This window comes from Bos mutus, chromosome 26 (assembly GCF_027580195.1).
Source record: "Bos mutus isolate GX-2022 chromosome 26, NWIPB_WYAK_1.1, whole genome shotgun sequence".
NCBI lineage: Eukaryota > Metazoa > Chordata > Mammalia > Artiodactyla > Bovidae > Bos > Bos mutus.
Window position 1 is genome coordinate 16,466,888 of NC_091642.1, and position 22,982 is coordinate 16,489,869.

At 40.5% G+C, this 22,982-nt stretch overlaps 1 protein-coding gene across 3 annotated transcripts in view; it reads right to left on the minus strand.

The window, feature by feature from the left end:
- The window catches only part of ATRNL1 (attractin like 1), an 807,510-nt gene extending 785,628 nt beyond the window's left edge, over positions 1–21,882 (minus strand). For all 3 annotated transcript variants that reach the window (XR_011462739.1, XR_011462740.1, XM_070363366.1), the window contains exon 1: positions 21,459–21,882. Coding sequence is in view for 1 of the 3 variants with exons in the window: in XM_070363366.1 (XP_070219467.1) it covers positions 21,459–21,754 (296 nt within the window). In the remaining 2 variants the exon portion in view is untranslated. The remainder of the gene's footprint in view (positions 1–21,458) is intronic.
- Positions 21,883–22,982: the final 1,100 nt, after the last annotated feature.

The following is a 22,982-nucleotide window of genomic DNA, read 5'->3' on the forward strand; positions in this document are numbered from 1 at the left end:
CAGCAATCCTAGACACTTGTAAATGGCCCATGTGACTAGGTTAAGTCTACTGAGATAGTCTCCCTCTGGCCATACAACATAAAATCATGACAGTAACACCAGGAAGCAAAAGTCATAAGAGCCATCTTAAATGCCAAGCAATATTCTTGGTGTGGGGGTAAGATTTTGAATATTAACCTAGGGAAAGAAAGGAGAGTGAACGTTCTTAAATACAAGGTTGACTTTATGGAATGATGAAATGTTCTAAAATTATAGTTACAGATGTACAACTCTGTAAGTGTATCTTAAAAACCATTAAATCGTATACTTTAAACTGGTGAGATTTATGTTATGTAAATTACATCTCAATAAAGCTGTTAAAATAGATAACACACAAAAAAAAAAAAACAAAGGAAAAAAAGTCTTTGCCCTCCTGGACCTTACATTCTAACAATGCTGTCCAACAGAACTTCCTGAAATGATAGAAATGTTTTATATGTGTGCAATATGGTAATCACTAGGCACACGTGTCTCCTGAGCACTTGAAATGTGACCAGTGCAAAAAGTGCACGGATCCTCTAAACTTTCATTTCAATTTACTTTAATAGCCACAGGTGGATAGTGACTGCCACATCGGACAACTTAGGTCTAGAAAGAGGGGAGATAATATATAAATAGCAAATAAGTGTAGAACATATAAAGTAATGATACGTATCATATAGATGGAGTGATAGAAAACTTCCCATCACAAAGATGGAGATCTAGAGAAATACGTCAGGTATGTGTATCTATGTATATACACACACAAACATACCTACACCACATACATATAGAGAGAGAGAGAAAGAGATTCATTGTATCTATATGTATCTACATGTAATATACATATTCAGGTAATACAAATATTGAACACTGTAATTCAATCAATAATAGGAAAAATTTTTATCCTCATTGTATAATCTTCTAAACTTTTTTGAAAAAATAAATTAAAAAACTACTTTTGAAATCATTCCATCTGTGGAAAACTATTTTTAATTGTACACACACAGTGACCATTATTATACTTCCTTTCCTACAATACAATGATTCTTACCATTTTGAGATCTGAGATCACTTTTGAGAATCTTGTAAAAGCTATTACCTCCTGCCTAGAAAAATTCATACAAATAATATTTTATATACAAATCTGAGGGCTTCCCTGGTAGCTCTGCTGGTAATGAATCTGCCTGCAATGCAGGAGACCCAGGTTCAATTCCTGGGTTGGAAAGATCCCCTGGAGAAGGGATACTTGGGCTTCCCTGGTGGCTCAGACAGTAAAGAATTCGCCTGCAATATGGGAGACCTGGGTTTGATCCCTGAGTTGAGAAGAGCCCTGGGAGAAATATCAATAATCTCAGATACGCAGATGACACCACCCTTATGGCAGAAAGCGAAGATGAATTAAAGAGCCTCTTGATGAAGGTGAAAGTGAAAAACCTGGCTTAAAACTCAACATTCAAAAACACTAAGATCATGGCATCCAGTCCCATCACTTCATGGCAAATAGATGGGGAAACAATGGAAACAGACACAGACTTCATTTTCTTAGAGCTCCAAAATCACCGCAGATAGTGACTGCAGCCATGAAATTAAAAGGTACTTGCTCTGTGGAAGAAAAGCTATGACCAATCTAGACAGCATACTAAAAAAGCAGAGACATTCCTTTGCCAACAAAGGTGTGTCTAGTCAAAGCTATGGTTTTTCCAGTAGGCATGTATGGATGTGAGAGTTGGACCATAAAGAAGCCCAAACGCCAAAGAATTGATGCTTTTGAACTATGGTGTTGGAGAAGACAAGATCTTGAAAATAACTTGGACTGCAAGGAAATCAAACCAGTCAATCCTAAAGGAAATCAATCCTGAATATTCACTGAAGGGATTGATGCTGAGTCTGAAGTTCCAATACTCTGGCCACCTGATGCGAAGAGCCAACTCATTGTAAAAGACCCTGATACTGGGAAAGATTGACGTCAGGAGGAGAAGGGGACGACAGAGGACAAGATCGTTGGGTGGCATCACCGACTCGATGGACATGAGTTTGAGCAAGCTCCAGGAGATGGAGCAGGACAGCAAAGCCTGGCGTGCTTCAGTCCATGGGGTCACAAAGAGTTGGAAGCGACTGAGTGACTGAACAACAACATACAAATCTGAGGATTCATCAACTACTCACAGCCCATCCAGGAACCTGATATTAAAAGTTCTGTTATAATACACATTCAAATAATCAACAAGCTTGGAGATACATGAAATACTGCTATATCATGGAGAATTATTTAATGAGCTTAAACATTTCTTTCAGTATCTCTGTGTGCTGTAAAATGCACTCATTCATATTAACTTTATAAAGGACACGTAAGAACTCTGTAGAATATTCTCTCTTCACTCAGGAATAGACACGAGTAAGAAACTAGAAGAAACATGAAAAACTTCAGGAGAGCTACAGGAATCTTCAGCCTGGTCACCTGCTGGATATGTCACGCAAACTCCCTAAGCCACAGTTTCTTTGTGTGTAAAATAATTAGAGTAATAACACTTATTTCACAAGATTGTTTTAAAACTACAATGACATAAAAATTAACAAGTCTTCAGTAAAGCAACAAAGTAAACCCATGCAACATTCACGGCACAATGGCAGAAACAGATCTCAAATCTGTGTCAGTTTGGTGCCAAAACTCATGATCCTAAGAACCCCTATGCTATCTAAAAATCCAGAAGATTAGAGATTTATATCTAAGGAGAAACTTTGTATTGAAGAGTAGAAGATGGCTTGCTACGGAAAAAGACCCAAAAAGACCTGCTTGGCAACCCAGCTATCAATTTAGTAGCTATCAGACTTTGCATAAATAACTGCTTCAGGTTTTTCATTCTCTGCTGCTGCTGCTGCTGCTGCTGCTGCTAAGTCGCTTCAGTCGTGTCCAACTCTGTGCAACCCCATAGACGGCAGCCCACCAGGCTCCCCCATCCCTGGGATTCTCCAGGCAAGAACGCTGGAGTGGGTTGCCATTTCCTTCTCCAATGCATTAAAGTGACAAGTGAAAAGGAAGTCGCTCAATCTGTCTGACTCTTAGCAACCCCATGGATTACAGCTTACCAGGCTCCTCCATCCATGAGATTTTCCAGTCTCTACCGCAATTGCAAAATGAGAATAACAAGAGGATTTTCATCAGCAATGAAAACGGCAATACATGTAAAAGCTTTTTTCACCACATAATATCATTTCTCCTCTAAACTCATATTTTAACTCGGGAAATGTTAGTTTCAATGCCATTAATACTAGTCTTACATGAGATAGCTCGAATAATAAATTCTATTTTCTAGAAAAAATTCATTATTAGCATAATTATAGTGTCATAAAAGTACAAATGAAGCCTGGCATAAAACTTAATACATCAAAATGTAGAAAATGCTCTTAATCTTCTATTTTTTATAAGAGACAGAGAATCAACTTGAAAGTTCCTAATTTACACAGTGGCTTTATTTTTTAAATGCTTACATTCCCCACATTCTATGGGGGAAAATGGTATCTCTCCCTCCTCCTGGAGGGTGGGGGCAGTAAATGGGGGTGGAGTCACTTCAACCGTCCCCACCTGTGCTAAGCAAACACCAGCAGAGAGGCCGCACTGCTGCCGCTCACCCCTGAGGGTGCAGCAGCTACAGAGACTGTGGGGCGGACCATCTCTGCCCTGCACTAAGCGAATAACAGCAGAGTTAGCACCAAGGGAATGGCAAACCATTCCAGTGTTCTTGCCTGGAGAATTCCATGGACAGAAGCCTGGCAAGCTACAATCCATGAGGTCGCTAAGAGTCGGACACAACTGAGCAACTAATACATACATCCTCCTAACTAGAGAATGGGAAGAAATGACAAAGATAAGAAAGGTGAAACAGGATTCTTTACAGCCGGTATGAAGTCCTTGACATTCCCACACACCGTTTCACATATGTGAAACTAATCAGAATCAGCACAGCAAAAACTTACAGAACTGAACTACGGTATGGAACGCCATCTGTGTTTCAGAATGGTCTCTGGGAGGTAGACAAGCAAAGCAGACGAACAGCACTGCCAAAGACAACTAAATTGTAACTGAATGGGTCTTGGAATTTCAGCACAATGAAGAGACAGCACACTCCTAGGATACACCCAAAAGAAATTAAAACGTGTCCAGAACCTGTACACAAAAATCGATTAGCAGCATTATTCATAGTAGCCAAAGGGTAGAAATAACCCAAATGTCCACCAGCTGATAAACAGAAAAACAAATGTGGAATGCCGATACGATGAAATCTGACAACATGCTAAGCAAGAGAAGTCAGGGACAAAAGATCATAGGATTATATGATTCCACTTATATGAAATGTCCATAAGAAGCAATCTCATAGGGAAAGTAGATTAGCAGCTGCCTAAATTAATGGAATTGGTGGGTAAGAAAATGGAGAGTAACTACAAATGGGTGTGGGTTTCCTTACAGGGTGATGAAAAAGTTCTAAAACTAGAGAGTGGTGATGGCTGCATAACTCTTTGAATATATTAAAGACCACTGATCATATACTCTAAAATGGTATTATGGTATGTATGAATATTATGGCTATAATTTATAACTCAATAAAGCTGTCACTTTTTAAAAATGAGCTACATCATATATGCCAAAATGAGCCAACTGCCTCCTAGAACAGAATATTTAAATAGGAACAAGAGTCTCATACACAGTACTCAAAATAATCCAGAATACAATCCAAAATTACTTGCCATATAAAATCTCAACTCACCTGAGAAGAGATCATCAGCAGGTACCATTACTAATATGTCAAAGATCCTGGAATTATCTGTCAAGAATCTTAAAGCAGCTATCAGAAAAATGGCCCAACAGCAGATACAAACATTTTTGAAACAAATATAAAAAAAGTTTCAGCAAAGAAACAGAAGACATAAAGAAGAACAAAATGTAAAAATATAATAAATTAAACTTGTCATAAAAACTCACAAGATGGGCCCAAGAGCAGAATAGAGAAGATAGAGGAAAGAATCAGTGAACATAAAGATACATAAATAGAAACCATCCAATCTGAATAGATAGAAGAGACTGAAGGAAATGAACAGAGCTGTACTGACCTAAAAGTTAATAACAAAACATTTCACATTTGTCTCATTGGAATCACGGGAGAATTAAAAACTGGAGAGCTGAAAAAAATTTCTGAAGAAATGAACTTTTTGCAAATTTTGAAAAAGATACAAACTTACAAGAAGCTGAGCAAATAATAAACAAAGTAAACTCAAAGAATTGCACATCCTAACCAAATTTCTGGAAACCTAAGAGAAAAAAAAAAAAAAAAAGACAAAGGAAGATGACACATTACTTAGAGGAGAATAACAATTTAAATGACAACAGATCCTTCATCAGAATCCTTGGCATCACTATCTTAAATACTCCAGTTCTTAGGCAAAAGAGTGCTCAGTCACTCACTCGTGTCCAACTCTTTATGACCCCATGAACTGCAGCCCTCCAGGCGCCTCTGCCTGTGGGATTTTCCAGGCAAGAATACTGGAGTGGGTTGCCATTTCCTTCTCCAAGGCAAAAGAGAGATATGATCAAATTTTTCTTCTATCAAACAAACTCTGGCAGCAGTACAGGATAAATTAGCAAGAAGAAAAAAAAAAAAGAAGAATCAGAGAGATTAATCAAAGGGCTACTGCAACAACTCAAGAAAGAAAACTTTAGGAACAGACAAAAACGGCCAGAGAGATGGCAAGGATGGTCAAACCTGGCGAGGACGGCAGCAGTACGTGCAAGTGTAGACCACATCTTAACAGAAATTCTGTCTCCTCAACAGCAAGAATAACTGGCTAAAAGTGTCCTTTCAAGACGAAGAGTGTGGGAGGAATCATAAGAAAGAGGAGCTGAAGATGGAGATATTCCAGTTCTGTATATGAACCCACGGAAGACTCAGGCTCAATCTGAACTGCTCATGTGTGGGACAGATCCAAAAGCAGCTTAACGGAGGCTTTGAGAACTGAAATCAAATTTAAAACATTGCAAAGTTTCAGACTAATCCTGAGTCGCGTGTGTGCATTCAGATCCAAAGGCTTTGAAAACGGAACTAAGATTAGAACCACTGGCCTCCGAAAGCACGACAGAGAATTTGCTGCTGCTAAGTCGCTTCAGTCGTGTCCGACTCTTTGCGACCCCATAGTCGGCCTTCCACCAGGCTCCCCTGTCCCTGGGATTCTCCAGGCAAGAACACTGGAGTGGGTTGCCATTTCCTCCTCCAATGCATGAAAGTGAAAAGTGAAAGTGAAGTCACTCAGTCGTGTCCAACTCTTAGCGACCCCATGGACTGCAGCCTACCAGGCTCCTCCATCCATGGGATTTTCCAGGCAAGAGTACTGGAGTGGGGTGCCACTGCCTTCTCCAAGAGAATTTGCTACTTGTATCTAACTGGTGGGTTGCCTACTATATTAAGTACAAATAAATGGACAGGGCTTTTCAGGTGGCTCAGTGGTAAAGATTCTGCCTACCAATGTAGGACATGCAGGTTTCATCCCTGGGTCAGGAAGATCCCCTGGAGGAGGAAATGGTAACCCACTTCAGTATTCTTCCCTGGGACATCCCACGGACAGAGGAGCCTGGCAGGCCACCGTCCACAGCGTTGAAGAGAGTCGGTCATGACTGAGCACCATGACCACCACCATCAAATAACTAAATAAATCAATATTCTCCAGGACCCAGAACCTACATAACATCCAGAACACATCCAAAACCACTCAACACCCAAAGAACTAGGACTATGTAACAAATTCTCAATGGAAAAGAAAATCAACAGATATCAATCCTAAGAAAATCCAGAAATTGGAATCATCAAAGATGTTAGCTATTATAACTGGACTCCATGAGGTAAAGGTACTTAAATGAAATGGCAAGAAAAGTTTTCAACAGAGAAAAATAATTCATAAAAAAGAACACAACAGAAATGTTACGACTAGAAAATATATCTTAAATTTTAAAATGACTAGATGGGTTCAAAAGCATAGTGACTACAGAGGCAACAGTCAGTGAAGCTGATGATAATTCAGTAGAAATTATACAATCTAAAGAAAGAAAAAAATAGAACAGAGCCTCAAGGATTCATGGTACTAAACAAAAGTCTAACATTAGTATCACTTAAGTCCCAGAAAGAGAAGGGCAAAAGACTGGTGCAGAAAAATATCTTTCAAGAAATAATGCCTTTATTAAAAAAAGTCCCTGTATTTGGTGAAAGACAGAAATATAAATTCAAGATGCTCAGCAAACCCTCACCAGAGTAAATTCAAATAAAGCTACACCCAGATACATCAGAATCTGAACTGCTAAAAACAAAAGATGTATAAAAAGCTTAAACGTAAGTAGGAAAAATGGAATTGGACACACAGGGGAAAAACAATTAGAATAGAATGACTTGCAGACTTACCATCAGAAACCATGAAAGCTAGAAGAGAGTCAGGCAACATCTTTAAAATACTGAGAGAAAAGAACTGTCAACCCAGAATTCTGTACTTGGGAAAATATCCTTCAGTAAATAAGGCAAAATAAAGATATTCTCAGAACAGACTACCCACTCCAGTATTCTTGGGCTTCCCTGTTGGCTCAGCTGGTAAAGAATCTGCTGCAATGTGGGAGACCTGGGTTCGATCCCTGGGTTGGGAAGATCCCCTGAAGAAGGGAAAGGCTACCCACTCCAGTAGGCTTACCTGGAGAATTCCATGCACGGTATAGTCCATGGGGTCACAAAGAGTCGGACACGACTGAGCAACTTTCACTTTCAGAACAAGGAAAACTAAGATAATCTATCAGCAGCAGTTGTGCCCCCAAAAAAGCAAAAGGAACCAATTCAAACAAAAGGGAAACGACCCTAGCAGGAAATTTATATCTTGAGAAATAAAGAGCAAAAGAAAGAGCAGATATCCGAGAAAATGTAAAAAGACTGTTTTCACCTTCTTGGATTCTTTAAAATATGTATGATTTTTGAAAGCTAAATTTATACCTTTATCTGATGGGATATGCCATACATGTAGATGTGAGATATATATATATATGCATATATATATATATATGTAAATATACACCCACTTCAGTATTCTTGCCTGGGACATCCCATGGACAGAGGAGCCTGGCAGGCCACGGTCCACAAGGTTGCAAAGAGTCGGATATGACTGAGCATATATATACATATGACAATTATAACAAAGATCAGTGGATGAGGATAAATGAACCTATGTGATTCAAAAATTTCTTAATTTTCCTAAAGTAATATAAATATTAACTCTGAATAGACTATAAAAAGCTACCCATGCATATTGTAATCACTAACACACTAGTATAACCACTAAAAAATAATATAGACACAGACCCAAAGGGACAATGGAAAATTTAAGTAGAATGCTAAAAGATATCTGGATACATTAAACGTAAACAGCCTCAACAGACCAATATAAAGACAGAGATTATCAGATTGGACTTTATATATATATTTACATATGCATACATACATATGCTTAGGTCAGGAAGATCCCCTGGAAAAGGAAATGGCAACCCACCCCATTATTCTTGCCTGGAAAAGCCCATGGACAGAAGGAGCCTGGTGGGCTACAGTCCACGGGGTCACAAAGAGCTGGACACAACTTAACAACTAAACAACACAACCACATACGTAAAAACACACATTATTCTTTCCAAATCAAAAAAGATACATAAAGCAAACAATAAGCAAAACTACTGTGGCTCTTAATGTCAAAGTAGATGTCAAAGTAAAACCAACTGCCAGAGAAAAACAGGAAATTATATAATGATGAATGGGTCAGTTCACCAAAAAGACATAACAATTCTAACTGTGTATGTGTCTACCAAAAAAGCTCCAAAATACAAGAAGCAAAACGGACAGAAATGAAAGGAAACAAACAGATAAATCCATAAATAAAGTTGGAAATTTCAACACTCCTCTTTAAGTAATTAACAGAACAAGTGGATAGAGTAATATTAGGGATATAAATATAAAATTCCTTTGGAAGGAATGATGCTGAAGCTGAAACTCCAGTACTGTGGCCACCTCATGCGAAGAGTTGACTCATTGGAAAAGACCCTGATGCTGGGAGGGATTGGGGGCAGGAGGAGAAGGGGACAACAGAGGATGAGATGGCTGGATGGCATCACCGACTTGACGGACATGAGTCTGAGTGAACTCCGAGAGTTGGTGATAGACAGGGAGGCCTGGCGTGCTGCAGTTCATGGGGTCCCAAAGAGTCGGACACAACTAAGTGACTGAACTGAACTGAGGGATATAAAGGATCTGAACAATTTAAACAACCAACTTGACCATCTTGACTTTTCTGTAAAACGCTCCAGTCAACAACAAAACATACATTGTTTCAACTGCACATGCAACATTCACAACAGACCATCAGTTCAGTTCAGTCCAGCAGCTCAGTCCTGTCCGACTCTTTGCGACCCCATGAATCGCAGCACACCAGGCCTCCCTGTCCATCACCAACTTCTGGAGTTCACTCAGACTCTCATCCATCGAGTCAGTGATGCCATCCAGCCATCTCATCCTCTGTAGTTAAGTCCAAAAAACAAGTCTTAACAAATTTATAAAAACTGGAATCATACTAGGTACATTTTTTTTTAACATAGTGGAATTAAACTAGAACTAAATAAAAGAAAAAGATCTTGTAAATTCCCAAATATTTGGAAATTAGACAAAACACTTCTACATAAGCCAAAAAGAATGTCTCAAGGTAAAGTATAACAATTTAATTACACTGAATAAAATCAAAGTACTGCATATCACAATATGTGAGATTCAGCTAAAGCAGTGCTTAGAAGAACATGTATAGCATTCAAATACTCTTATTTGAAAGGAAGAAATATCTCAAATTAATGACCAAAGCTTTTCATCTTAAGAAAAGCAAATTAAAACCAAAGGAAGCAGGGAATTCCCTGGTAATCCAGAGGTTAAGATTTGGGGTTTTCACTGTTGTGGGCCCAGGTATAAATTTAAAAAAAAAAAAAGGAAACAGCAAGCAATGAAGCTGAAAACAACAAAAGAAAAGGCAAACATCAGGAATCAATGAAACCAAACACATAGTCTTTGAAAAGACTGATAACATTAATAAATGTCCAGCCAGGCTTAGCAGGAAAAAAGAAGGGAAAAAAACATAAACTACCAATATCAAAAATTGAAGAAGAAACATTAAAAACCCCACAGACTTTACAAGGATAATGTATGGCAAAATCAATACAATATTGTAAAGTAATGAGCCTCTAACTAAAATAAATAAATTTAAAAAATAAAATAAAAAACAAAAAAATAAAAGGATAAGGAAATATTATGAACAACTTTATGTCCATAAATTTAAAAACTTAGATGAAATGGACTCATTTTTGTTAAGGTACAATCTGCCAAAACTCATTCAAGAAATAGATAAAATGAATATCCCTGCACCTATTAAAGAAACTGAGTTCACAGTTTCAAGCCTTCCACAAAGAAATTCCAAGCCCAGATGGCATCACTGATGAATTTGTCAAACATTTGTGAAAAAAGTAATACCAATTCTACATAAATTATTCCAGAAAACATAAGAAAAGGGAGCAATTTATAACTCACTTTATAAGGTTAGCATCATACCATGATAAGGAAACCAAAGACATAACAAGAAAATTACAGAGCAATCTCTCATCAACACATAAGCAAAAATACTCAACAAACTATTATCAAATTAAATCCAACAATATATAAAAAGTGTTCAGTTCAGTTCAGTTCAGTCACTCAGTCGTGTCTGACTCTTTGCAACCCCATGAATCACAGCACGCTGGGCCTCCCTGTCCATCACCAACTCCCGGAGTTTACTCAGACTCATGTCCATTGAGTCGGTGATGCCATCCAGCCATCTCATCCTCTGTCGTCCCCTTCTCCTCCTGCCCCCAATCCCTCCCAGCATCAGGGTCTTTTCCAATGAGTCAACTCTTTGCATGAGGTGGCCAAAGTACTGGAGTTTTAGCTTCAGCATCAGTCCTTCCAATCAACACCCAGGACTGATCTTCTTTAGGATGGACTGGTTGGATCTCCTTGCAGTCCAAGGGACTCTCAAGAATCTTCTCCAACCACAGTTCAAAAGCATCAATTCTTCAGCACTCAGCTTTCTTCACAGTCCAACTCTCACATCCATACATGACCACTGGAAAAACCATAGCCTTGACTAGATGGACCTTTGTTGGTAAAGTAATATCTCTGCTTTTGAATATGCTGTCTAGGTTGGTCATAACTTTCCTTCCAAGGAGTAAGCGTCTTTTAATTTCATGGCTGCAGTTACCATCTGCAGTGATTTTGGAGCCCAAAAAAATAAAGTCTGACGCTGTTTCCACTGTTTCCCCATCAAGTTCCCATGAAGTGATGGGACCAGATGCCATGATCTTAGTTTTGTGAATGTTGAGCTTTAAGCCAACTTTTTCACTTTCCTCTTTCACTTTCATCAAGAAGCTTTTTAGTTCCTCTTCACTTTTCTGCCATAAGGGTGGTTTTGTCTGCATATCTGAGGTTATTGATATTTCTCCCGGCAATCTTGATTCCAGCTTGTGTTTCTTCCAGCCCAGCATTTCTCATGATGTACTCTGCATAGAAGTTAAATAAGCAGGGTGACAATATACAGCCTTGACATACTCCTTTTCCTATTTGGAACCAGTCTGTTGTTCCATGTCCAGTTCTAACTGTTGCTTCCTGACCTGCATATAGGTTTCTCAAGAGGCAGGTCAGGTGGTCTGGTATTCCCATCTCTTTCAGAATTTTCCACAGTTTATTGTGATCCACACAAAGGCTTTGGCATAGTCAATAAAGCAGAAATAGATGTTTTTCTGGAACTCTCTTGCTTTTTCCATGATCCAGCGGATGTTGGCAATTTGATCTCTGGTTCCTCTGCCTTTTCTAAAACCAGCTTGAACATCTGGAAGTTCACAGTTCACGTATTGCTTGGAGTATTTTGAACATTACTTTGCTAGCATGTGAGATGAGTGCAATTGTGCAGTAGTTTGAGCATTCTTTGGCACTACCTTTCTTTATAAAAAGTGTAATACGTTGCAAACCAAGGAGTTTACCCCAGGAATGCAAGGTTGATTAAACATTTGTAAATCAATCAATTTAATTCACCAATAGTAACACACAAAAGAAGAAAAATCAAATGACTATCTCAATAGACGTAGAAAAAAATCATGTGACAAAATTCAATACCCATACATGACTATAAATGGAAAAACTCTCAGTTCCTCTCCTCCAGTGTAGAAAAAATTCCAGTTCTTCCCCACCGTGTATTGTTCCCGGTAAGTCTCCTTTTCTACTCACACCACTTTCACTTTGGTCACCAAATGTATGGCGGTTTTTCCCCCATTACCAAGGAATTCAGCTGAAGCTCCAATACTTTCGCCACCTGATGCAAACAGCCAACTCGTTGGAAAAGACCCTGACACTGGCAAAGACTGAAGGCAGAAGGAGAAGAAGGCAACAGAGGATGAGATGATGGGATGGCATCACCAATGCAATGGACATGAACTTGGGCAAACTCCAGGAGATGGTGAAGGACAGGGAAGCCTGGGGTGCTGCAGTCCATGGGGTTGTGAAGAGTCAGACATGACTTAGTGACTGAACAAAGACAACAGCCAAGGACCTCACAGACACCAGAAGGGTGTCCAAGAATTCAACTCAATTCTGGAGTTGAACAGGAGACAGCATCAGATTCCACAGGTTAAGGGTTCAGTCCTATAAAGCTCCCCCCTCAACTCTGACACCAACTACAATCCCATTTAACACCTATGCTTCTGACCAACTAGCCTCAGACAGCGGGATCCAAACATCTGCTCCTCGTATTGGATCAGCTTGCTACAGAGGCTCACAGAACTCAAACATTTTATTTACTAGATCACTGGTTTATTATACAAGTATATAATTCAGGAACAGCCAGATGGAAGAGCTACATAGGATAACGTACGGGTGATGGGGTTCAGAATTTCCCTGCCCTGCCCAAGCACATCACTCTCCCAGCACCTCCAAGTGTTCATCAACCAAGAAGCTCTCCAAACCCCAAACTTTGGGGATTTATGGAGGGTTGACCATGTAGACATTGTAGATCATTATCTCTATTTTCAGCCATTCTCCCTTCTCAAGAGAATGGGGGACAGGGCTGAAGAGTCCAAGCTTTAAACAATGACTTGGTCTTTCTGGTAACTAGCCCTTATCCAGGAGCCAACCAGGAGCCCGTGAGTCGCCTCATAAAAACACAGTATGATCACCAGGGAAATTACAAGGGTTTCAGGAGCTCTGTGTTAGGAACAAAGGTAAAAGAACATCAGAACACGAGATGCTTCTAGTACTCTGATCACTCAGGAAATTATAAGGGTTTTAAGAACTCTATGCCAGGAACTAGGGGCAGATCAATATACATTTTCCATTATCACATAATGATCAGCTCTCAAAATTAGGAACAGCAGAGAACTTCTTTAACCTAATAAAGGGCATTTATTTAAAAAAAAAAAAAAGCCTGCAGCTAACATGATACTTCATGTTTAAAGATGTTTAAAGACTGAATGTTTCCCACCTAAGATTCGAAACAAGGCAAGGATATCCACTCTTCTACTATTATTCAACATCAGGTCGAAGGTCCTAGCTAGGGCAACAGAACAAGAAGAAAAACAGGGGATGTAAGGGGAAAGGAAGAAGTAAAACAGGTACGACTGTAGCTACTGAAACTGAGTTTAGCAACAATGCAGAAAACTAGGTCAACATACAAAAATCAATTGTTATTTATACGTAATAAAAAAGAACAACTGGAAACTGAAATTAAAAGAAACACTATCAATTATAATAGCATCAAAGAATACAAACTACTTGGGTACAAATCTAACAAAATACGTTCAGGATCTGTATCTGAAAAGAAATCAATGAAAACCTACACAAATGAAGAAATATATCTGTTAAAGGGCTGGAAAACTCAATATTATCTAGATGTCAATACTACCCAAAATGATCTCTTGAATCAACACAATCTCAATCAAAATTCCAGCTTTTTTTTTTTTAAGAAATTGACAAACTGACTTTAAAATTTATATGGAAAAAGCAAATGAACTAGAATAAACAAATGAATTTTCAAAAATAAAAACAGTTGAAGAAATCTCACTATCTAATTTCAAGACTTACTATTAAGATTCAATAGTCAAAAAAGGCATCCCCAGAAGGACAGACACATGGATCAATGGAACAGAATAGAATCAAGAAACAGATATAGAGATGACCAACCAATTTTCAATGGAGCAAAACATCAATGAAAACAGAATAGCCTCTTCAACAAATGCTCACTCCATAATGAAAAGGGGAGCAATTTACCAATAGGATATAATATAAAATTTCATGCACCTAATAACAGAGACTCAAAATACATGAAACAAAAATAGATATGACTGCAGAGAAATAGATAATTACAAAGTTATAACTGAAGATTTCAATATGCCCTCTCGATAACTGACAGAAACAGACAGAAAATCAGAGAAGTTTTAGAAATCTTAAACAAAACTATCAACCAACTTGACCTAATTGAAATTTACAGAACACTCCCCCATCAGTAGCACAATACACACTCTTTTCACATGCACAAGGAATATTTACCAAAGTGAACAATACTCTAGACAACAAGTTTAAGTCCTATTCATACAGCCTTATACATATCAAATAAATTGAACTTCTAGCTATACCTATTAAATGAACTGAGTTTATATTAAATAAATTAAATTCAAACTTAAAGAATTAACCCCAAGTCTTGAGGGCGTCACTGGTGAATCCTACCAAACATGTAATGAAGAAATAATGTCAGTTCTACACAAACTTTCCTGGCATATTGAATAGGAAGGTCCCAGCTCATTCTATGAGGCCAGCGTTACTCTGACTCTGAAACCAGACAAAGTTACTACAAGAAAAGAACAAAACAATATCCTTCCTGAACATATACACAAAAATTCTTTAAAATTTTTAATAAATCAAATCCAAAGAGTACATAAAAAGAAAAATATATCATTTCAGATGAGGTTCATCCCAGGAATGTAAGGCTGGTTTAATATTCAAAAATTAAGCAATATAATTCATATTAAGCTTAAAATGAAAAATTATCATCTCAACAGATGCAGATTCCAATTTCAACTCAATTCCAATAAAAACTCTCAGAAAACTAATAGAAAGGAACTTCCTCAATGTGATAAAAGGGATTTACAAGAAACTGACACATACTATCATATTTAATGGTTAAAGATTGAATATTTTCGGAACAAGACACAGTCAACTACTCCTTATCACCTGTATATATCACTATAATGGAGGTTCTAGCCAGTGATATAAGGCAAGGAAAAGAAATGAAAGGCATCCAGATTGCAGAGAAAGGGCTTAAAGTATCTTTATTTGCAGACAACATAATCAAGTATGTAGAAAATCATAAGGAATCTACAAAAACTACTACTACTACAAACAAGTAATTTTAGGAAGATCTAAGGATACAAAATCAAAATACAAAAATGGAGGGGGGGCGTGTAAAATGAATTGGGAGATTAGGATTGACACATACACACTTTGAGGAGAAGGTAATGGCACCCCACTCCAGTACTCCTGCCTGGAAAACCCCATGGACGGAGAAGCCTGGTGGGCTACAGTCCATGGGGTCGCAAAGAGTTGGACACGACTGAGCGACTGCACTTTCACTTTTCAGTTTTCATGCATTGGAGAAGGAAATGGCAACCCACTCCGGTGTTCTTGCCTGGAGAATCCCAGGGACGGGGGAGCCTGGTGGGCTGCCATCAATGGGGTCGCACAGTCTGACATGACTGAAGCGACTTAGCAGCAGCAGCAGCAGCAGCAGCATATACACTTTGATACTATGTATAAAATAGACAACTAATGAGAACCTACTATATAACATAGGGAACTCTACTCAATGCTCTGTGGTTATCTAAATGGGAGGAAATCAGAAAAAGAGGGGATACATGTATACATATAGCTGATTCATTTTACTGTACAGCAGAAACTAAATGCAGAAGTAAATAAAAATGGACTCAACCTAAATGCAAAGTGTAAACCTACAAAAATTCTAAAAAAAAAAAAAGAATTAAAGAAAATCTTTCATTTAGACAAAGGTTTCTTAGATACTAACACCAAAAAATAAAAAAAAAATCCATAAAAAGAAAAACTTGAGAAGCTGTAATTCATTCAATTTAAAACTTCCATCCATTGAAAACTGTTGAGAATGAAAAGAAAAGCCCCAACATGCAAGAAAATATTTGCAAATGACATATCTTATAAGGAAATAGTATGTATAATATGTAAAGAACTTATAAAAACCAATAATAAGAAAAAAACAATTTTTAAAATGTGCAAAAGATCTGAACAGACACCTCACCAAACGAAACTACAGACGGCAAGTAAACACATGACAATATATTCAGCATCATTAGTCACTGAAAGTTAAAGGAAAGGTGCTCAATCGTGTCTGACTCTATGCAACCCTATGGACTATATACTTCATGGAATTCTGCAGGCCAGAATACTGGAGTGGGTAGCCTTTCCCTTCTCCAAGGGATCTTCCCAACCCAGGTATCGAACCCAGGTCTCCCGCATTGCAGGCGGATTCTGAGCACGGAAGAACTGATGCCTTCAAACCATGGTGCTGGACAAGACGCTTTAAAGAGTCCCTTGGACAGCAAGGAGATGAAATCAAGTAAATCTGAGAGGAAATCAACCCTGAATATTCACTGGAAGGACTCATGCTGAAGCTGAAGCTCCAATACTTTGGCCACCTGATTCGAAGAGCGTGACTCACGGGAAAAGACCCTGATGCTGAGAAAGATTGGAGGTAGGAGGAGAAAGGGACGGCAGAGGATGAGATGGCTGGATGACATCACCAACTCAATGGACATGAATTTGAGCAAACTCCAAGAGATGGTGAAAGACAGGGAAGCCTGGCGTGCTGCAGTTCATGGAGCTGCAAAGTGTTGGACGCAATTGAACAACAACCAGGAACTTTTGAGAGTGACTAATATTTTTAGGATCTTGACTGTGATGACAGTTTAAGAGGGGCATACATACATCAGAACTTTTTAAATTGTAGTTTACTGCAGGTCAATTATACCTTGATTAAGCTCTTAAAAATAATTTTTTAGAAAAAAAATTTCAACTCTAATTATTCATTTTCAAAGTGCTACAAAGAAAAACAGTGCTCTAAGAGTATATAATGAGGAGTCAGGTAGTCTGAAGAGTTAGAAAAGCTTCCTTCAGACACTAGGATATGCTAAAATTTGAAGGATGCTTAGTAATCAGTCAAGCAAAGACCACACAGGAAAGAGGGCTCAGAGAGATGTAACAGTATGTGTGAAACGCCCTGAGTCCAAAAGCAATGTGGCACTTCGAAGGCACTTTAAAAGGCAGGAAAGCTAAAAGAATGTGTCAGTCATCTGCTAAAGGAACCAAATTATGCAGACACATGGTCTTGAAAACCATGCTACTCTAAGTAACTTATCAGCTGGGAATCTCAGAAACACTCAATTTAAATTATTATAAAATTCCATTGTGTGATTTTCATAGTTGAATAACATGAAAAGAACCCATGCATATAAATTACATATTAGAATCAGTTTGAAATAAAGACTTGGGGACAGGGAGCATTCAATTTAAACATCACAGTTACTGATAGCTTCCCTATTATTATTAAAAAGGATTCCAAATGATGTATGTGTATATACACACATATATTGGGGAGTTTTAGCAGTAACTTAGGAAAAATATTTACACATTTAACCCTACTGCTTTCTACTTACAACAGCAACCTCACTCCTGGTAGTATATCTTCATTTTGCTGTTAAAATAGAAATAGATTACTTCTATTATAAATGTGTGAAATTCATTATCCATATTTGACTGATCAAAGAGGTTTAAAAAAATCTGCATACATTAAACCTACAGCAAGATTTAATAGATGATTACAGGAATATTCAACAAATACACTTTAATAATAAATTTAGATTTATAAAATATTTAGAATATGAGGTATTTTCCAATCTCAGAACATTAATCTCAACTATTTTCTTTACCTAAGAGAAATTAGAAGTCTTAGGTTCCTAAGTCATATAAGCAAAAAAATGTCCAAGTAGGAACTCAAATTATAAATGTATATAAACATAAATCTCAACTACTCTACAAAAGTAATTCTAAAAACCTAGCTTATAACAGAGTATTATTCATTCAAATAGAGTTTGTAGCAAAATGCTTTCTAGCCCAATGTTATACAATGCTGCCCAAGTAAATGTAATCCAAATTTGCATATATTTCATATATCATATCCTTGATTATTGTATTTCAAATTGGCACTGTCCTTTCTGATTCTCAGTCCTAAGTCTTTCGGTCTAGCTTTGGCTAAAGATCGGTGTTCATTCTGTTTTACCTAGCTGAGGAATGGCCTACAATCTGAGAGTTTTATTCTTTTCAAATAGAAACAGAAGGCTGAAATCAATCCTAAGAGAACTGAAGCACCACTTTTGATAACATATTTGCTGCTGCATTTCTCCCCCCAACCATCAATCTTCCCTTCTAAAGAAGCATTTGAAGAATACTCATTCCCTAGTGAAATCCCTACACTAGAAAAAAAGAGCTAAGTTACCATGGAACCAGCCAATTAATTTTGACACCTGCTTACCAAGATTGATCATTTTTGATGTCTGTGTGTAAGGTTGCTATCCTTCAGTTTAGTAAAAGATTTTCAAGATAATTAATGAAGCGAGAATTTCCAGTTAAAAGTCTTTCCCACTGTGTTATTACTTCAAATATTGGATAAAACAAGCCAACATTCTGAAAGAAACCTTTCTTAGCTTAGCAGGTACTTTACCCGAAGAAATCTTTTCTTCTAAATTGATTCGTCCCTTTAACATTAAATACTTCTTTACCCTAAGAGTATATATAACAGAACACAAAGAGTTGTACCAGTTATATTTACTCTAATTAATAGCTGGTACTCCACAGAGAATGAAAAAGTACTTACTAATAAGAGTACAATGAATCATAGGAAATAGCTTCCAAGGAAATGAATATTCAATGATTAGTCCAGGGTTTATTGTTATTTAACTACATCTGTATTTTAAAAAAACTATTCCTCTTTTACTCACTAATGTATTGTTTATGAACAGCAACCATCTCTCTATACTATTCAAGCCGGTTTTAACTTGATCTGTGACCTTTCCTACTAACTGGGACAACATCTGCTAGTGAGGTTACAGGCTGCTGATCTAGCTGATTAACAATTCCACTGCTATACAATGTAGACAGAGGCTTCTCAGGACTGCAGCAATTTTTGTCCTCTTTAGACAAACAGAGCAATTCCAACCAAAGGCCAATGTTCCTAAATTACATATGAATCAGGCAATCTTTCTCTTTATGTAAAAACAGATATAAAAAATGTATGTGGCTTTTTTTTATTACTGACTACTATTTTTCCTATGTTCAAAATCCTCTATTGCCAGGTAAAGAGGCTGGGCTGGCTGTTTCGATCAAAGCAAAAGTTTAAGAACACTTAAGTAAAAAAGACTACTAACAAGCCCAGTTCAAAACAGTATCTTTGTGGGTCTTGAAACATTTTTTAAAACTTTTAATTAGTAACTCTACTAAATTTTTAAAAGTATTTTTAAAAAACAAGAGTATTACACTGATTTGTGAAATTACGAAGCTAGGAAACATTTCAACTTATTTCTACAAAAGAATTTCATAAAACTTCATTCTGAGATTTCACTTCCAAAATCTTGCTGTTAATTAAACAGTAAGATCTACTTAAATTTAAAAATCCCCTTTTAAAAAATACATTTTTACAATAAGGTTTCAAGGACTTGTCTTAACCAGCAAGTTTAAAATAAAGGGAAAATAAGCTGTTTAAAACTCCCAGGAAATTTTCCTTTGATACCTAAGTAAAGGGAACCATCGGCTTCCCCGGTGGCTCAGTGGTAAAGAATACATCTGCCAATGCAGGAGGCACAGGTTTGATCCCGGGCTGGGGAGGATCCCCTGGAGAAGGAAATGGCAACCCACTCTAGTATTCCTGCCTGGGAAATCTCATGGGAAAAGGAGCCTGGTGGAATATACAGTTTATGGGTTTGCAAAGAGTTTGGTCACAACTTGGTAACTAAACAACAACAAAGGTGAACCATATTCTCATCTCTGCCTTAGAACCCAAGAAGACACTCCACTTAGACTTGGCTATCACTGTGACAATAAGTAACCCACAGAATGCAATTTCTGAGCCACTAACCCAGCCAGCAAACTTGATCTCAACTATCTGGATGACACAGAAGTTGACTTAAAGGACTGTTCTGCACAAGTTGTCAGATGGATACCCTATTAGTCTCAAGTATTTTATCTGCTGCTGCTGCCCCACACTCATCCATTTCTTTTCATATCAGGCAGCGACGCAATACACATGAACCAATAGGGGACAAGTATTTTTACTGCTGTAAAGCAAGCTCCATTAGGGCCTTAAGCTTCCGAAAAACCGAAGTGATGCTTCCACACAATAGCTGAGAGTTAAATAACCAGTTAGGAATATCTATTATCGCCACCACATTATAAAGTCCAGGTATTTCATCCCTTTGTCTAACTCGAAGTCACTCTGTATTTCTCAATCCAAGATTCTTTTCGCACAATTCAGCACAGTAATACTGGCTAAAAGTAAACGTTCTGGAGTTAGGCTAGCTGATTTGGATCACAATTCTCCCATCAGTACTGTGTAATCTTGGGCAAATTACTTAAATTCATTACCACGATTTCTCTCTGTAAAACCAGTATAGGAATCCTGTTACTAGGAACTCTTTAAGGAACAAATGTGATAACCCACGTAAGGCACTCAGAACAGTGTTTGGCACATAGTAAGGTCATCAGAAATTCGACTTATGATCACTGTTACTAAATACACTAACAAGTTAGCAGGGGTTACCTCTAGAGAAGGGAGTAGGCTGGGGAAGAGGGAGATACCGGCAGACCAGAACTTTTAACCTTTACACTTCTGCAATGTTTGAACGCTTCACAATGCGCAAGGATTTCATGACTTACGTGCATCATTTTTTATTGAAAAACAGTGTCCGCTAACAAAATGGTGTTTGGCACCGTAACTGAGTGCCAAATTTTTGACGATCAGGGAAAAAGACGGGCAGCGGACAGGTAGACCACCCGGAGTGGCTTCGCGTCCACGGCGGTCGTGCTGGGCGCTGGGCGCAGGGTCGGGATCTCCGAGGCGCGGGGCCCGGAGGAAGGCAGCGCTGGGGGCCGCTCCCAGCCCGGGGACCCCGGACCAAGAAGGGACGGGGGGGACAGGGGGGGAGGGGGGCGGGGGGAGGAGGGTCCGGCGAAGGCACTTACTTGAACCTGCCCTGGCAGTGCTGGCACTGGTCGCCCACCCATCCCGGGTCGCAGAGGCAGGTGGAGTTGACACAGCGGCCCGAGAAGCAGGAGCCGGTCCTTTCGCAGGGTTTGGACTGGGACACCTGCGCGTAGAGCGCCAGGTAGATAAGGCCATAGCACAGCAGCCAGCTGTTCCCGTCCAGCAGCCAGGAGGAGGCGCCCCCGCCGCCGCCGCCGCCTGCCGGCCGAGCCCTCCACGGCCCCGGGGCCGCCGGCTGCGGGGGGCCAGTGCGGGCCCGGCCCCCCGGCTCCATCTTCCCCAGCGCCCCGGGCCGGCGGGGCTGCGCTGGCGGGCGCCGACAGGGATGCTCCAGAGGGGAAACCCGGCCGGAGAGGAAACCACCGCGCCGCCGCCGCCGCTCCTCCTCCTCACCGGCGCCTGCCCCAGTCCCGCTCCCCGGTCCGGACGGGCAGATCCCAGCCGCGCTCGCCTCCGCTCGGCTCCCTGCAGTCGCGCTCGGGCATCGCCTCTCCGTCCGCTGACCTTGTCCGCTGCAGGCCGAGCCCACCGCCGCGGCGCCCCGGACCGGGCCGGAGGCGGGGACCTGCGGGAGGGGGAGGGGACCCCGCGCGCGGCCCCGCCTCGCCCGCCGCTCGGGCCAACAGCCTGGGCGCCCCGCCGCGCGCGCCCGGGAAGGCGGGGGGCCACGGGAGCCCCCCGAGGTGGGCGCGCCCACCGCGGGAGGGGGTACTCGGGAAGCGGGGCTTCAGCCTCGTCCCGCCCGGCCGGCCTTCGGCGGCCCCCCAGCAGCCATCTGCTCTCCGGTGCCGCTTTAGCCAGACGCCAGGGCTGCCTCTAGGGCCCGCAGGGTGCGGGGCCACCTCCCGCTCGCGCGCGGGCCTCCGCTCCTCCCCGCCGGGCCCTGCGCGTGGTCTCGCCCCGCCCCTACAGAGACCCGGGACTCCCCCCGGCGCGCGCGCGCGCGCGCACCTACCCCGCCCGGCCCGCCGCGGGAGGGGAGACCGGCCCCCCCAGGTGTGGCCCCCAGCGCCCGCGGTGCCCTTCCCCTCGGGGCCCCGGAGAACCCGGCCCCGCGCCTCCGGATCTCCCCCCCGCGACACCCCACCGCAAACGAAAGATCAGAGCGGGACCGGCTTCGCAGCTTCAGCAGAAAAGAAACCCTTCCAGGCCACTGTCTACAGCGGTAAAAGTGCAGCGTTTTTCCCCCAGCGCTCCCCACACCCCTTCCTCCGTCCCATCCTCCAGCCTATTTCTTCTTTTTTTCTTAAAAGAGAAAAACTCCAACAACACACAAAGAGCTGAGCATGTGCAGCAGGCAAAAGTCTTAAAGGCACCGCAGTCCGACCACGTTGAGGGGTCCACAAGAACTGGGAGGGGCGGGGGCGAGGGTCGCGGAGCCGGATCCGCCGGCGAAGGACCTCTCGGGGCGGTGGGCGGGGGCCGGTGTCATTTCTTCCACGGAAATAATGACTCCCCCGCCCCCAACAAAGAGCGGCGAGGTTCTGAAACCCCCCCCCCGG